Here is an 18,085-nt window from a genome sequence, read left to right as displayed (position 1 = left end):
ATGTAATGAATTTGGAAAGTCTTGGAATAGTCTTCAGTCACAAATCACCTTCACTTTCTCATTCCATGTGTTTGAATCACTTTATCAGCTGCCTAGAGGTTGATAGCAGAGGCCACTGCACCCCCAGGATTAATAGCTCTGGAAATCTTTTGAGTCCTGCACCATCATCTAGCAGCATGCAGCTGCTTCCAGAGCCACTCAAACACAGACACTCCAGAACAGCCAGTGAACTGCTGGGAGACAGGTAGATACTGTTTTTATACACACTAAATTAGGTGTAAAAAAATGTGCTTAGAGGCAGGGGCACTGCCAGGGATTTTGGGTTCCATGAAAAGAATCTTTTCAATTTATAATTTATAATTATAGTTTATATAATTTTATTAGTGGCGCTCTCTGGGCCCCTCTCAATCATGGGCCCCTAGAATCCTCCCCCCCCCCCCCCCCCCTTTTTGGTGCCCCCATTTTAGAGGACAAAAGGCTTTCAGGGCCTCTGTCAGTGCCTCTTGCCATGTTTTGAACGATGGGTGTCCAAATGTGAACAATGGGACACTGTAAGGAACCTAAATTGAGTTTAATTTAGACCAAGATCAGACCAGTTAACCACAATAATAGGCCATGGCTATAATGCTGCAATGGTGCTACTTACACTGCCATGGATTAGTATGCATCCAGTATCATTTCATCTCATTACCAAACCATGACAGTTCATTGCACTTCAGGTTTTCTCAGTATACCCCTGGTATTGTAGTAAAATATTTCCTGGGACCCAAAATGCATTACCACTGTTAACCCCAAAAATACACCTTTGAAGCTATTTACAGAGTACCTCCAATAAAAAGCAGTTATGTTTATGTGCACTCTATGCACGATTATATGTGTTTGGAGCAAAACTGTTGCTTTGTACACATTTGTACACAATTGAAGGAAAACTAAATATATGGCACAAAGAACAGCATTCTCTTACATATATTAAGATATTAAAGTCTAATTACTTTTTGAATGCAAAATGACTAAATACATCCAACAAGCCAACAATGGGTTATTTATGACCTTAAACATTTTCAATTTTATCCATATTGCAAAAATCAATATCATACTGTATCATATCAGCTCAAAATCCCCTTTTCATTTTCCATTTTTCAATTCCTTTTTTGTGCTCTGGCCCATATGCAGCATATATGTAAAAAGATTATAAGCTCATTAGCCCAGAAAATTTAGCAGAACGTATTCACAAATAAAGAAGCTTCAGATATTCTCACTATTCTATGATACATAATATAAGTTATTTAATATTTACTTCATAAATAGATAGAATAAAATCTCTTAACATGAGTACAGCTAAAAACTTTGCTAACAAGATATCAAGGTGGTATGGCAAGGAAAAATAAAGTGATATTAGACAAAATAAAAATTTTACTCAATATTAGCGCCACTTTAAATGAAAAGAGGCACAGGATATGCCACTTTAGAAAAAGATGAAAATGCCACAAAGAGTTTCCTTGTAATAATTGCATGCCATCACCAATTAACCCAAATATGTATGTCTTTGGATGGTGGGAGGAAACCAGAGTACCTGGAGGAAACCCACGCAGACATGGGGAGAACATGCAAACTCTGCACAGAAAGGACCCAGGCCCAGGAACCAAACCTGTAACCTTCTTAATGTAGGGCTACAGAGCTAACAGATACGCCCAGTAATTGTGTAAAGGATTGATTGAATTAGTTTTATTGTTATCTTTTATCCTCCTGTGCCTTTATTTCAAATAGTTAGTGGCACAATGGAAACAATGAGTGACCAAGGGGAATCATCTCCAACATCGGTCAACATCGGTCCCATTTGATTGATAATACACTCACCTTCACGCATAAAATGCTACATCATAAAATTGGATGTACAATCTGGAGCTGTAAAGTTAAGTAAATTCCCAAGTTCCCTAAATGTGTTTAATGAACATCAGGGGCAACTCCACTGGTTGTAAAAAGAAGCCAGATTGTTTTATGTGGAACTGTCACTACTTCTCTTTTGATTTATTAGATCAGCAAATGTTTTCCTATTTAATTTCTGGCCTCCATCTCTACATTCAAATTTTCAATGCACCATGGTGCTCCTATTAAGAGAAAACTATCAACTTAAAAGCAGGTATGCATTAGCATGTGGTTACTGTGTAGTGTACATCACTGTGAAATGGTACCAGATGCTGTGCAATTATGAAACTACTACAACTACAACATCCATCCTGGACATACATATGCCCATTACATAGTAAATCAGCTGATTCATATTGAATTCCAACTTTGAACTGAAAAACATTTCCTGTACCTTATAGTGCACAAAAAAATGAGAAAGTATATTGATCTCTGTGAAAGTGTGCATATGCAGCAGAAATGTATTTTTCTTGTTACTTGTTACTTTTTCTTGCATGAGTGTGCTTTGTACATGCGGCATTGACACTATCAAAGGAGTCATAAATGTGTTAAAGGAAAGTTAACTAACCTGTCTGTCTCTGCAGGCAGTTCTTCATTGAGGAGCTCGAACAGAGCAGAGAGTTCTTTATGAACCAGAACCGTCTGCTGAAGCTGCTGTTTGCCATGTACAACCTGCTGGCAGCAAACTCAGAGCTGGTCTGCTACTTCATCATAGTGTTAAACAATGTGGTCAGTGCCTCTGTGATATCGCTGGTCCTGCCCATACTGGTGTTCCTATGGGCCATGTTAGCTGTTCCAAGACCAACAAAGAGATTTTGGATGACTGCTATAGTCTACACAGAGGTAAGAAGATTGAGCAGCAGACAGCCACACCTCTCTGGAAACTCTGCTAATGTCAGGATCCATATATTAATTTGTAAATATTTCATGTTATATTTGTAGCGTTCTGTTGTTCTGTTAGTTTTACTTCCTGTTTTTGCCCTCTCCTGTTTGATTACATCCTGGCCCCAATGTGTTACACCTGTCTCATTGTCTCAACTCTCCTCGAGTATTTAAACTGTCCTCCCATTCCTTCCTGTGCCAGATTGTCTTAGTTAACTCCATGTACTAGTGTTTGTGCGTTCTAATCTGTTTGTCTCCTGTGCATGACTGGTTTTGGCATCTTACTTGTTCCTTGTTCGATTTGCTGGCCTGATTCTGCCAGCCTTTTTGGATTCTGACCATTGGTTACCTTCTGGATTACAAAACCCATTTTACAGATATTGTACTTCAGCCTTGCTTCTCTTGTGCACTTGGGTCCACTCACACCTGGCATTCACAGTCCAATCTGGCCATGACAGACCCAGCAAAGGGAGGTATTATTTTGCCATGCGCTGGCTGGAGCAGGCACTTTCCAGCCTGGGTCTGAAGTCCAGTCATTGTCTGACAGTGTCATTCCTGGGGTTCATCATTTCACTAGGGCAAGATGGATCCTGAAAAGGTCAACACTGTGGTAATGGTGGTCCCCACCAATTGGAATCACCGCCAACACTTCTTAGCCTTTGCCAACTTTTAAAGCTGTTTAATTGGAAACTACAGCCAGATCACTGCTCCTCTGTATGCCCTCACCTCCTTGAACTCCAAGTTCTCCTGGCCTTTCCATGCCCTACTGTCCAAGTTCTCCTTATCAGTTGTCCTGCAGATGCCCAACCACAAGCTCCAGTTCATTATTGAGGTGGATGCCTCAAATATGGGTGCTGGGGCTGTCTTCTCCCAGGGCTTTGCAGATGACAACAAGGTTGACCCTTGCTCCTTTGTCTCCCACAAGCTTTTACCTACTGAATATAACTACAATGTGGGAAACCGAGAGCTTCTGGCAGTGAAGTTGGTGTTGGAGGAGATGGAGGCACTGGTTGGAGGTGGCAGAGCAGCCATTTCTTGTCTGGACTGAGCACATGAACCTGGAGTACATCTGTGGAGCCAAGATCCTCAACTCCATTCAAGCTAGGTGGGCCTTGTTCTTCACCAGATTAAATTTTACCCTGCCTTATCGCCCCCCGGGTCAAACCAAATGCCCTCTCCCGGCAGTTTGAGGCAGGAGACTATCCTTGGATACAGCTACCTTCTTGCCCCTAGACTGCATGGTTGGGGCAGTGACTTTAGACATTGAGGAGGAGGTCCAGCGTGCTCTCCCAGAGGCCCAGGTTCCAAATGGTTGCACTCCTGGTCAACTCTTTGTCCCAGGCTCACTCCGTGCCGTAAGCTGGCTCCCAGGTTTGTTGGGCCTTTCCTGGTCTCCAAGGTTGGTCCTGTTGCTGTTTGCCTTTGTCTTCCTTAGGCCATGAGGGTCCATCCCCCATTCCATGTTTCTTAGATCAAGCCCGTCAAGACCGGCCATTTGGTCCCTCCTACCAATCCTCCTCCTGTCCCCAGTCACATCGAAGGTGGCCCCATTTACTCAGGCAAAAAAACTGTTGACTGTCTGCTGCTGGAAAAACACTGGGTAATCAGGAGTGGGGGGTGTGACTTAGCAGGCAGAGTGAGGTAGGGGCAGGTGACTGGAATAAGTACTGAGTGCATGCTGAGGAACATGTGTGGGAAAACCGTAGCGGCAGGCGCTGCCAGTACCTCACCAATAGGGAGGGGTATGGTCCAGAGGAGAGGTCCTATATCAGACTGAATCCAGACAGTCCTAGAACATCTAGAGACGTTCTTTTGGGGGGGGGGGGGGCTTGCTACTTTTGCACACACCTGGTGTTCACAACTAAGATATTCAGTAGGGATTGTTGAGTTGAACTATGGGCCACACTGGCTCTCCAGCTGAGTGCACCAGGTGATGGTGATCAGCTAATGAACTGGCCTTGGAGTCACACACTCACAGAATCACTGCAGAGCAGCAGTGGGAGCCAGCATGAGGAGTGACTGGAACATCCAGACTATTTTGTGCAGAATAAAGCTTATTTCAAACAAGGGCGAAGCAGCCAGTGAGCTTCCATGCATTTTCTTTTCTGGGTTGTGTGTGTTTTTTTTGTTTTTTTTTGGGGTTTTTTTTGTGTTGTAACTGGGATTGATTGCACATCCTTATAGCCCATTGTTTGTAGAGCAGTTTAGTTAATTGAGGTCTGTGAATACTTAAGGTTAAAATCATGCTAGATAAATAGTATTAAGATGATGCAATGGCCTTTAAATAATTAAAAAATAATCAAATGTGATGTACTTAAAAGCTTTATCTTAAACAACTGTTAATTCATTGCATAGTTAAAATCATGAAAGCAGATCAAATTTCACAAAAAAAAATTTATTGTATGTGATTTTACTTAAAATATTGTGTTTGTATTTGTGTTTAAAGGTTTTTCACCTGGTTGATTGACTTCTACATTGCATCAAACTTCTAAAATAAAAGGAAGTAAAAGAGAGCAAAACATGTAGTCAATGGGTAGAATCCTCTTAAGTCTTCCTGAAATTTGCTATCTTTTCAAGTGGGGAGTTCTGCACACTGAAACCTTGCAATAGTGAGGGACCACTTAACAGTGATGAGAGTACACCACTATCCGTATCTGTTCAATCATATACATTATCTGTATCCGTGTTAGTATTCAGAAAGGGTGGGGCTTAAACTGAAAGTGGGCGTGGTTGATACAAAAGTAGTATTTTTAAGCCTAAATAGATAAAAAGAGCGAGCTCACCGGAAAAGAAATGGACCCGGTGAAGAAACAGTGAGAATGAGAAATGCAATGCAGGCTGCTCGTCACACAAACACCACTTCTGTTACGAATCAACTTTTGACCCTATAAAGTGGGGCAGATTTTAAACATTTGAGTCATACAAAGCTATTTGAAAATGATGTAGTAGTGTGGATAGAGCCTAACTTATTGCTATAAGGTTAAATCTTACCGGCTGACTCGATCAGGTAGTTGTAAATATCGATGTATGTCATCTCCAGGCATTCAGTGGGATCATTTCTCCATGAAAATGAAGGCAGACCCACATGAGTTTTTTTTTTCTTTCTCCAGTACAGCTAGCGTGTTAAAATGCTAATTTGACACATTGAAAAAATGTTTTAAGCTAACTGGACAGTGTTTTTTAAATTGCGCCGGCGATAGTTTTCCCCTCTGGTGGGCGTGGCTTTCAGAGTGTGATGTGTTGCACTCTGTCTCTATCACAGGACGCCCTGAGGATTTTCCAAGCACGAATATTGACTCGTATCACTCGTATGGTACTCGTACCAAAATTCCAAATTCAGTTCTATTTAAATTTTAAGCCTTTTTCAACTTATTTCAAGTTCTTCTGCATTAATGCTAAAAGGTAAGGAATTAGGACAGCATCTTAAACTTATTTAGCACCAAAAAAAAAAGACAACCTCATGAATATTTGCTTTATTTTGCATCTGGTCTACCCTCCATGAGTTTCATTCCATGTGAAGTTTCTGCCTCTTTAAGGAAATTGTTAGTAGGAAGTAGTTGTTAATTGAGGGATTTGTTGGGTCTCTTTAAATAATTTGAGAAACACAATATACTGTATATACAGTACCAGTCAAAAGTTTGGGTATGGTTGGGTATTGCCGGAAACAGAGCAACCTCATAGGAAACAAAATCAGATGTAGATGTGTTATTTTTGCACCTATGAAGACAATCTGACATCAGTCTGACATTGCCAGAGCGAGCCAGGAATTGTACTTCTTTTTTTAACTCTTTTTTTTTTTTTCCCCCTCCCACTCTTTATCTTCATAGCTTCATACTATTGCATTCTGCATTTCCCTTAGTTGGTTTCATACCTCTGCCATACTACCATTCTACTCTTTGAATGGCACTTTTCTTACTGATTGTACTGCTGTGCTGCTTTGTCTCTCTTCAGGTGATGGTGGTGATGAAATATCTTTTTCAGTTTGGATTCTTTCCCTGGAACAGTTCTTATGAGATGACACTAAATGAAGATAAACCTTTCTTTCCACCTCGCATCCTGGGCCTAGAGAAGACTGACAGCTACATACGATATGATCTCCTTCAGCTGCTGGCTCTGTTCTTCCACAGATCCTTGCTCATGGTCAGTTAATTACTGTAATTATCACAGTCTACAACCAGAAAGCAAGAATATGTATAACTTAAAGGAGGAAAGCAGAGTTGGCCAACTTTTATTTAACTGGCACTGTTAAATGAACCTTCATAGTTTAGCCTCATCTTCTTTGAATTCCACCATGCAGACAATAATTGAGTCTACATGGTTTTTTTAGTGCCCTGGTTTTGATTGGGTTTTTGAAGTATCTGAATTGAGTAAACTCACTCAATTATAAATTTAGCAGATGTATCCTCTTTTGCAATTTCAGCTGAAAAAAAATGTATTAAGAAAAAAAATGTCATTTTTAAGGTTTCCTGTAACTACTGTTTTTGTTTTTCTCAATAACGTCTGAATTAAATTGATATACAATGATTTGGATTATTCATCTGGTGGCTCTAAAGTTGATATCATGCCAAGAAACCCAGTCCCATACTGGTAAAAAGTAATGCTGACTCTATTTTCACAACAGTCTACAAGCAGTACTATGACTGGATAGGAAGAGGGATTTGTTTTATTTAAAAATATATTTTGGTTGTAGATTGTAATAGTGAGAGGAGAATGAGAGAGAGAGAGAAAAAGTAAAGTAGCAAATAGAGTGTAGCAGGAAATATGAAGAATTGAAAGGATTACAGAAGGTAAAACAAGAGAAGAAAAGAAGATGAGGCAGGAGGAGGAGAAGAAAAAGTTAAGGCTTAGAAACTGAACTCCACTCAAGTTACTTAGTGGTAAAAGTTCAGAGTAAATTTGTTTTGCCAATTGCCATTACAATAATTTGTAAGTTACCATGGGAAAAGAAGATGAAAGCTAAAAAGTAAGTCTAGAAGTAAATGAAGGAATTAGCCTTAAGTAATGCTCACAGTAATGCTTACATTTTTTTTTTATCTATGCATTTGTATCTATGCTCAGCGTTATGGTCTGTGGGACCATGAGGGCCCCCTGAAGGAGCCGAGTCCCTCAACCGATGGCTGTAAGACAGAGGGAAGAACCAGAGGAGATGAAGATGGAAAGAAGCAAAAGGAAGGAGAGGGAGGGGTAGATGAGAGCAGAAGACTCAGCTCAACAGCCACCCTCAATAACCTTGAAATGACTGGAGTAGACAAGCTTGAAAAGGTTGGTGCAAATTATTCATTAGTTGCAATTAGTTACTTCTCTGCCGAACCACATAGAATGTATTTCCCGTTATTTTTAAATTCAATTTTATCAATACAGGATAGTTTGGACTATGCTCAACCAAGTGCCAGCTGTGCTACACCACAATTCCCTACAGCTGAACCAGCACTCACTGGGTCACAAGATGGATGCGACACATTGTCATTGGAGGAAAGAATGGAGGAGCAGCTAATAGAAGAAGTCCCACAGAAAAGAAGCAGCATCCGCTTCCGCAGGAACCCAAAACAACCCAGAGAACAGCGCAGCAAAGGTTTGTGTTGTGTCATGGTCAAAAAATTACCAATGATAATATTTATTTGTGTACTGCATCCATCACTTGGTATCATGCAGTTTTTCTCATTGCCAAATTAAATTCAGAGACCATCTGATTGATGGAATTACACCAAACCAAAATAACATGTATAAAGTGAAATACAGTGAGATATTGATGGCCAGTCATTCAAATGTCAATGAAAGTGGTAATAATGAATTAGATTCCTGTTTGATATATATATATAAAAAAAATGAGAATAACATTTCAACTGGGTCCTCTCAGGGCTTGGTAGTCTTCAAACGAAGTTCAAGGGGATGTGAGGACACATTTTATAATATTTATTAAACAACTGGACAATCACACCCAATTCATGAATTTTATTCAAACATTATGTCTTCATCTGCATCTCTGTTTGCAAGCCTTTAGATGGAAAAGCCTAATGTTAATCATAAAAACAACAAATAACAAAGGCAGCTTGCTGATGGTTTTCTTTTCCAACTTAAATTTCTGAGCAACACTTTAGTACATGTCTTGAGGCTAGCTGAGATGTTTCTTTCATACAATACAAGAAGGATAGCCCATTTTTAAATTGTAAACATACACCATATTATGTCCTCTGTGTGTACAACTGGAATGTCACCTCTTTATTATTTTGTAAATTAACTTTAGTAAGTAGGTGCTTTTTGCAGTTTCTGTTGTCCTTTACGTTATTTAGTCTTCATGTGTCACTGATTGGAGTTGTTCACAAATTTTTTCACGGTCAGTATCTCAGTATCTTCTGAGTGTTGAATGACCAGTAAAAGAAATGAGACAGAAATCAGGTAGCTGAATTTGTGTTTCATGTTGCAGGATGCCTGGAACTAACTATCCCAACATACATGCTGTCATTACAGTAGCTAGAGGGAACAATCTTCTGTTCCAAATATTAATGTGGCACCTTGTTTTCCAAGGTGCCACATTAAGCAAGTTTTCCTTGTCATTGAGGTCAAAATGAAAGTTTCCACACTATTGATCATGTCAGTTTTGAATTAGCGATTTGTTTTTCTGTTTGCACGCCCCTTTTATTTTTAGTTCATGCTGCACCATTGGCGCCCACAGCTGAGATTACAGATCTCAATAAAGAGTCAGTGAGGCAGAAGCAGAAAGACAGGAGGAGAGAGGCAGCCAGTCAGAGACTGCTGGTTGTGGGACACAAAATAAAACATATCTTCATCTCTGGGTGAGCATGGTGTAGATGCTATGATATGACGACATGCAGAAGTAACCACAGACACCTTCTAAAGACAATTATCAAAATATTTCTAAGGTTACAAATGACAACCAAGCATTTATGAAAAAAAAAAAATATATATATATTTGTACAACTAAGATGAAAAAAGGATTATGAATAAAAATTTGGATACGCATTTCCATTGTGTTTCATCTCATAAATTCCATATTTTTATCCACTTGTGATGTTTAATACATGTTGTTTTGATCTACAGTGTTCAGAGTGTTTACAGACCAGCTCAGGGTTTCGTCAGGGATATACTCCATGCAGAGTATCAAGCTGCCACCGATGTCTATGCGCTTATGTTCCTGACTGATGTCATCGACTTCATCATCGTTATCTTTGGCTTTTGGGCTTTTGGGGTGAGCAATGGATTGAGGTTGTGATTTTATAATTATTCAACCATTATTTCAAATGGAAGTAAAACAAAACTGGCATGAGGGCACTTTAAAAAACTTGACCTTATTGAAATTGCCTATGCAGATCACTGTTTCGGTATCCTGAAACATAAATACAACTTTTAAAGCTACACTGTTTGTCTGGTATTGTGGATTCTCTTGTTTCGTTTAGCATAGTGGTTAGCACTGTTGCCCCACTACAGTATGAGAAATGTCAGGGGTTTGGTTCATGGGCCTGTGCTTACTTCTGGGTAGGTTTCCTCCCGTCATCCAAAGACATGCATGTTTAGGTTGATGGGTAACTCTAAATGGCCCTGTGTTGGCCCTGGGATGGACTGGTGACCTGTCAAGGGTGTACCTTGCCCTTGCCCAATGTGAGCTGGGATTGGCTCCAGCACCCTCACGACCCAGAAACGGAGAGTTGTAGAAGCTAAATGAATTAATTTTTCCATCAAGGAAATAGTACGCTCTTTTGTTTTGTTCACTGCACGTCAAATGTTTCAGAATAATGATATGACTTAAGTAAGATAATTTCTCACCGTTTTGCACAGGTGCACAATTCCAACAAAAATATTAGGTTTCTGGGACATTTTTACTGTCACCGTCATGGAGAAATTCACATGCATTACTTTATATTATAAAATGGAAGACGATCTTTTCAAAGTAATTCTCTTTGGTCACCCATAAAGTACAATATAAGAAAACATTTCACGTTAATAACTAAATATTTTAATGAGTCTTGTTAACCTTATAAACCCAATGATCTGCAATCCTCTTCAGAAACATAGCGCAGCAGCTGATATCGCCTCCACCCTGTCAGAGGACCAGGTTCCTGAGGCCTTCCTGGTGATGCTGCTCATCCAGTTCAGCACCATGATCATTGATAGAGCTTTGTACCTGCGCAAAGCTGTCCTGGGAAAACTCATCTTTCAGGTTCATTCCACCTGTTAATATTGTTAGCATTCATATATCAATCGGTGTGGTTGCATGTTCTTAAAGTATTTATGAAGTCAGAAGGAGGACAGTATCTGTCAGCATTAATGCACACTACATTAAGCTTGCCTTTTTGTTGAACTGTCCAAATGTATAGTGATAATAATTATACACTTATAGTAGACATAGTAACACACTTGGAAAAGTGGTGTGGTTTCCAAAACTGTTTCTCAGTTTTACAAATGAGCTCAGAGTACTGACTAGGAAGGCGTAAATGACTGAGTTACCAACACAACACAACCAATAATTTAATTTTTTTATGAACACATTTAATTTAATATGGCACACAAATAAACTTTTGAAAAGGCCCAATGTAGTCTGCAATATTTCTAAGGATATTATCAAGGGTTTTTCTTTCCTTACAATATTATACTCCTTGTGTTTTTAGGTGATCCTTGTGTTCGGGATCCACCTATGGATGTTCTTCATTCTCCCTGCTGTCACTGAAAGGTGAAGTTAAATTCATGTAATTTGGACTTTCTTTGTAAAGTGTGGAGAAAAAGATTTTACATTCATATACTGTATTCATATTTACTTCTTTCTGTTTAGGATGTTCAATCAGAATTTTGTGGCCCAGCTTTGGTACTTTGTAAAGTGTATTTACTTCGGGCTATCAGCCTATCAGATTCGCTGTGGCTATCCCACCCGTATCCTCGGCAACTTCCTCACCAAAAAATACAACCACCTTAACTTGTTTCTCTTCCAAGGGTAAGCAAAACTATCAAACTCAGTCCTTTGTGCTGTTAAGTTGAATGAATTTGAATTGTGTGTGTGTGTGTGTGTGTGTGTGTGTATGTATATGTGTATGTGTATATGTGTGTATATGTATATATATATGTGTGTATATATATAAAATTAAAATTATCTATATGTTGTACATGTAGGTTTCGTCTTGTACCATTCCTAGTGGAGCTGCGAGCAGTAATGGACTGGGTTTGGACAGACACAACTCTGTCTCTATCAAACTGGATGTGTGTGGAGGACATTTATGCCAACATCTTCATTATTAAATGCAGCCGGGAGACAGAGAAGGTATGTCAGTCTATGTGACATGAAAACCAGAAGCAGCAGTGGTTAGCAACAGACAGTGAACATATCAGATCGACAGCTCTACATATAGTTATAATAACCAAAAAGGAAACAATTGACATGACTGGAGTAGACAAGCTTGAAAAGGTTGGTGCAAATTATTCATTAGTTGCAATTAGTTACTTCTCTGCCGAACTGGAATACCTGGAATAATGCTCCTGAAAAATCTATTTAGGATGCCGAAGGCAGGCTGTTGGATTTTAATTAAATCCAACAATTTTCAAGGGGATAATTTTGTTACCCAGAGAGGAGAAGTCTCCACTTGGTTGGACAGTCAGAAATATTTGTATGACAAGAAGAGCTTGTCATACAAATATTGTGTATGTGCTTTGGTGATAAATTCATCTCTCATCAAGTTTGTTCAGTCTTGTTCCATCCTCACTGAACCCCTCTTCATAGCATGTGGGGAATTCGCACAATGGCCGTGAGTGCAGCTTGAACATCATAACTCTTCTGAACTACTTACCATCAAAGTATGGAACATAGATGGGCATATGCTAATTTTTACCTATTATCTACTTGTAGCATAGGGGCTAGAAACAGTTACAAACTATGTAGTTGGGCACCAGACAGGAGACAGCAGCTCTATCAAAAGTAGAAATTATTATTCTGTCAAATTTGATTTAATTATTTAGCTGTGGGAGTTCACCAGCTCGCTGTTAATCCTACCTACAAAAGGATATATGGAGAAGGTATCAAGCGTAAGAACAAACCAAAGGGGTTTTCAATACATAAATCAGATTGATGCTACTTCAAAAAAATCAATATGTAATGTGTAACCCCAACACAAACTACAAATCAAAATCTCTCAAGATAATATTTGTTTGTAAGGTTAATCCAGAAAAAATAGATGAAGAATATCACAGTTCACAGTTCACCCCTTGAACACAAACCATGGCAACACAACACTTCAAAGCCCCAAAGGAATGAAGGGGTAGAGCGATGTGTGTGTTAGACCAGTTCAGTTTCAGTTCCTCCTGGATAAAGTGTGTGTGAGTGTATTGGTGACGGAAGTATTAGGATGTATGTGGTGTGTTGTGGTCCAGTTCAGTTTCAGTCCACTGTGGTTAAGCATGTGTGCGTGTAAGGGGGTGGGAACTAGGGTGTGTTGTGGATCAGTGTGGAAAATGGTTGAGGGGAGGGGACACAGGTGAAGCCTGGAGAGGGATGGTCAGTACTTAGCTCTATTCGGGGGTTAGTTTAGCAGTCCAAGTGATTTGACTTTGTGATAGGGGCCTTTCCACTTTTTGGGCCTCCTTGGCTGTGAATTTCTCAGAAGCTCTTGAGAGTGGGAAACTTCTCACCCATGCTCTTTGTGTGGGTTTAAAACCCGCAGTACAGCGTTTTTTGTCATAGTTTCTCAGTTACCTCTTCTGAGACTTTTTTATGCTTTCTTCAACATCTAGCTTTGCGTTGGGTTAGGTGGTCGTAAGCAGGTATGTCAGGAGGAGGACAGATCCTTCCTTTTAGCACTTTGTCCATTGGGCTTTGTGGCTTCCTGCCAATTTGTAACTTTGGGGGGGTTGCTCCTGTGGTTTCCTGAACAGCTGAGTTAATGGAAAATCAGCTCTGGAAGATACTGATCCCACTTACCGTGGTTGTCACCCACATTTGGATTTACTCTTTCAGTCATATTAGTTTGTGGACGATACACAGTGGTCAGTTTAGGTGTAACAGTCCATTTGCCAGAGTTCACGAAATACAGAAGACACAAACTGAGGTCCTCGATTCATCAAGATGTAGTCAGGTAATCCCTCATCTTGTGAAGATGTCCTTTCTCAGAAATCGGGTCACTATGTGTGCTGTAGCAGTTCTCAGGGGAGTAAATTCAACCCAGTGTGTTAAATAGTCCACCGCCACCAACAGATATTTGCTCCTTTCTGGACTCTGGACTCCTTTCTGGAGGGGTCCCATAATGTCAGTGCCAAGCATCTCACTAGGTCCTTTAACAATGGTTTGCTGCATCTTCCCAGCAGGTTTTTAGTATCCACTTTTAGACTTTGACAAACTGTACATTGCTTGATAAACTCTTTTACATCAGTGTTACATCAAGTTTTGAAGATCCCAGCGTGGCCACTGAGAGGATTTTCATGATAGCGCCTGAGTAGTTGTTCCACCAGACTACCGGGTATCTAGAGACTGTAGTGGGAGGGGTTTTCTGCCTTATTGGTTATGTGGTATAGTTTATCCTCCAGGATAACAAAATCCTGTTTCACTCGTTTTGTCATCTTTTGATGTTTTATGATTTGCTCAGTGTTTTGGTCTTTGTTGCTCATCATGGTTTCGGTTGATGACAGGATCCACTTTAAGGCAGAATGATCAGTGATGACTGTAAATAGCTTTGGTGTGAGGCAGTGCTGCAGTCTTTCTAGTGCCCATATGATTGCAAGGTATTCTCTTTCTGTTACGGAGTAATTCCTTTTAGCTTGGTTTAATGTTCTACTTGCATAACCAGAAACCTCAGTACCATCTTCAAATTAAATCAAATCAGATTTATTTGTTTAGCACCAAATCATTACAAATTTATACCAAGGCACTACATATGGAGCAGGTCCACATCAAACTCTTTATAAAATGATTTCAAGAGACCAAGCAAATCCCCCCAATGAGCAAACACTTGGCGACAATGGCAAGGAAGAATGTCTTTTACAAGGCAAAAATCTCTGGCAGAACCAGGCTCTGGGAGGGGGGGCTATCTGCCTCGACCACTTGGGTTGAGAGAGGGAGCGAGAGAGAGAGGCACGGGGGTGAGGCAAAGTTTGCTAGAGTAGGGAGAGAATGAGAGCAGGAGGAGGAAATATTCAAAACAGGTGCAGGCAGGAACATGATGCTGCATGAAGTTCATAGAAATGATGCTTTATTGAACTTTTATAGAACTGGGAGGAACAGGGATTTCGGAGAATGCATGGTTATTGGTATGTTTACCCCCAGCAGTCTAGGCCTATGGCTGCATAGCTAAAGAGTAGATGGACTTCAACTTCTTATCTTTTAGCTCTGTCATACAGAAAAGTCTGGTCTTGTAAATTGATAAAGAGTCCGCCCCTCGAACTGATACTGGAAGTTGGTTCCATGGAAGAGGAGCCTGATAACTGAAAGATCTGCCTCTTGATTTACTCTTGGAAACTCTAGGAACCACAAGTAAACCTCCATCTAGAGAGCGAAGTGGCCTGCTAGGACAGTAAGGAACTATGAGCTCTCTGAGATATGATGGAGCTTGGCCATTAAGAGATTTATATGTTAAAAAAAGGATTTTAAATTCGATTCTGAAATTTACCAGCAATGAAGAGAAGCTAACACAGGAGAGATGTGATCTCTTTCTAGTTCCTGTTAATATTCATGCAGCAGCATTGTGGATAGTTTTTCTGCATCCTCTTGAGAGAGGATGTTTCTGATTTTCCTAATGTTTCTCAGGTGGAAGAAAACAGTCCTACTGACTTGTTGTATGTGAGGGAGAAAGGTCAAGGTTTCTTACAGTGGAGTTGGAAGTCAAAGTAATGCTGTCCAGGCTGATTAGATGATTAGATAGGGTTTCTCTGAGGTGCTTAGGGCCGAGCACAATAACTTCAGTTTTGTCAGAATTTAGAACAAAAAAATTTGGGTCATCCAGACTTTTGTTTTCAAGATATGTCTGCAGTCTGACTATCTGACTAACTTCATTTGGCTTCATTGATAAATACATTTGAGTTCCGTCTGCATAACAGTGGAAATTGATGCTGTGTTTCCTGATAATGTTGCCTAGAGGAAGCAGATAAAGAGTGAAGAGGACTGATCCAAGTATTGAATCCTGTGGGACTCCATAACTGACTACTGTGCATGAGGAGGAGCTATTGTTAGCATGAACAAACTGATATATAGGATAAATAGGATTTGAATCACCTTAGTGCAGTTCCTTTAATCCCAATTTCATGTTCCAGTCTCCGTAATAAAATATCAATGATGTCGAATGCAGCACTGAGATCTAAGAGAAGTATGGAGGCTGAGCCACTGTCTGAAGCCATTAGAATATCATTGGAGACTTAAAGCAGCACTGTTTCTGTGCTGTGATGGGCTCTAAATCCTGACTGAAACTCTTCAAGCAAACCGTTCCTATGTAGATGGTCATGTATTTGTTTGCTACTACTTTTTCACTTATTTTAGAAATGAACGGAAGGTTTGCCATGGGTTTATAATTGGCCAAAACATCTGGATCAAGATTTGGCTTTTAAAGCTGGGGTTTGATGACTGTGGTCTGAAGAGTCTGAGGTACATAACCCAAAGATAAGGTCAAACTCTCTGACTCTCTGTCAGCCTGGCTACAGTGTTGAAGAGAAACCTGGGGTTGTTCTTGTTTTCTTCTGTTAGTGCTGAGTAATATGAGCTTCTAGCACTGCAGAGAGCTTTTTTGTAAAATTTTAAGCTATCTGAAAGGCTCGGTGAGACTCTTGAGTTGCTGGAACACCAATTTCTTATTTCTGTGACGTCTGCTCTAAGGCATGAATTTGAGAATCATACCATGGAGCCATCCTCCTCTATTTTATTTCTTTTATTTCTTTTTAGAGGGGCAGCATCGTCAAGATTTGAACACAGTGTGGCCATAGTGCTAATCACAAGGTCATCAACCTGTGTATGGGACAAATCCTAATTTGAATTTAGATATGGCATTGTTGGAAATGACCGAATGTTCTGTTCAAATTTAGCCACAGCATTTTCAGATAAACATCTTCTATAGCTGAATTTATTCATCAATGCTGTGCAGTCAATTAAAGTAAACTCAAATGTAATGAGCTAATGGTCAGTCAAGAGAATTTTGAGGAAAAATTGTTCACTTGGGTTGGGATCGCCTCACATGTGCTCTGAAAAAAAAAAAAAAAAACCAATAGAGAGTCTTACATGTCCCTCCTGAAGCCTGGGCCAGAGTTGTGTGCCTGTTTGAAAATGGCGCCACGACCCCCAGGATCCACCTCTAAGGTGTGGTTCTGAGTTAGAACAGGAGGGCATTGGCTGGACGCCAGCGCCCTCCACAGGGGTCCCCGGTGACGTCATACAGGTGATAAAGACACTTCGGCGCTCTTCATGTTCGCTTTTTCCCGTGCCCCAGTTGCAGTAGAGAGCTGTCCCAGCTTTTATCTCAACCAGATCAAAGGTAGCAACACCAAACATTTGCATCCTGCCAAAACAAAATCCTGGGTCACAGTCTTCAACTCGCGGGACGAGCGTAGACTGCTGTTAGTTTTCCCTTTTTTTCCTCCTCAAACTCATCGTGGACCGCCGCGCGATTAGCTGATCCACGTGCTGAGAAGACCAGCAAACCAAACTTGTTACCTGAAGCTAACAAAGTCTTCCTTGATCTTCCCCACTGTCGAGGGATACATCAGCTCGCATGGACCGCTTGACTGAGCTGAAGAATGCATTGTGGACACCCGGAGCGGATCTCTCTCTCTTTAACTCCCTCACTCCGGAGGACCAGAGCAACCAAAGTAAGAGGCTCCTCTGGGCAGAGACAATTAGAACAGTGTGCATTGCATTTTGTTGTACCGTGTCTTTAGTTTATTTGGGGACTGAGTTTATCTGATTGCTTTGTTCCCCTAAATTCCATAAATTGCAAAAGTGATTGGTGCTACAGACCTCGTGCCGGCCGTCACGTGATCGGTAGTATCACTAGTTGAAGGACCAATACCCGACCTGTGAACCCGACTGTGCACAATAGCCGGCTCGGCTATTGTGCAGTGATATTGTGACAATCAACTGTGGTGACGTCATCCGCGATCTTTCTCCTTCCTCTTCTTCCCCGCACACAAATTCACACGGGCGACCAAGCACCATCTTGGCTCCGACAGGTGCGTAATCAACGTCACCCCGTCGCCATCTTGGCCATTGCAGATGTCACTCACGTGACTCTTCAGCCATATTTACTTCTCACACACACTCCCATGCACTCACACACTCACACATTCCTTCTCTTTCCTACATGCA

At 40.5% G+C, this 18,085-nt stretch overlaps 1 protein-coding gene across 4 annotated transcripts in view; it reads left to right on the top strand.

The window, feature by feature from the left end:
- Positions 1-18,085, top strand: part of piezo1 (piezo type mechanosensitive ion channel component 1 (Er blood group)) — a 103,316-nt gene that overhangs the window by 66,757 nt on the left and 18,474 nt on the right. For 3 of the 4 annotated variants that reach the window (XM_029520407.1, XM_029520408.1, XM_029520406.1), the window contains exons 36-46: positions 89-244; positions 2,511-2,769; positions 6,760-6,948; positions 7,867-8,070; positions 8,170-8,380; positions 9,455-9,602; positions 9,868-10,015; positions 10,832-10,984; positions 11,433-11,494; positions 11,594-11,752; positions 11,929-12,076. In XM_029520407.1, coding sequence (XP_029376267.1) covers positions 89-244; positions 2,511-2,769; positions 6,760-6,948; positions 7,867-8,070; positions 8,170-8,380; positions 9,455-9,602; positions 9,868-10,015; positions 10,832-10,984; positions 11,433-11,494; positions 11,594-11,752; positions 11,929-12,076 — 1,837 coding nt within the window. Of the gene's footprint in view, positions 1-88; positions 245-2,510; positions 2,770-6,759; positions 6,949-7,866; positions 8,071-8,169; positions 8,387-9,454; positions 9,603-9,867; positions 10,016-10,831; positions 10,985-11,432; positions 11,495-11,593; positions 11,753-11,928; positions 12,077-18,085 lie in introns of all 4 variants that reach the window. The other variant, XM_029520409.1, reaches the window with a different exon arrangement.

Source organism: Echeneis naucrates, chromosome 15, assembly GCF_900963305.1.
Source record: "Echeneis naucrates chromosome 15, fEcheNa1.1, whole genome shotgun sequence".
Taxonomy (NCBI): domain Eukaryota; kingdom Metazoa; phylum Chordata; class Actinopteri; order Carangiformes; family Echeneidae; genus Echeneis; species Echeneis naucrates.
This window is presented reverse-complemented; position numbering and strand designations above follow the sequence as displayed.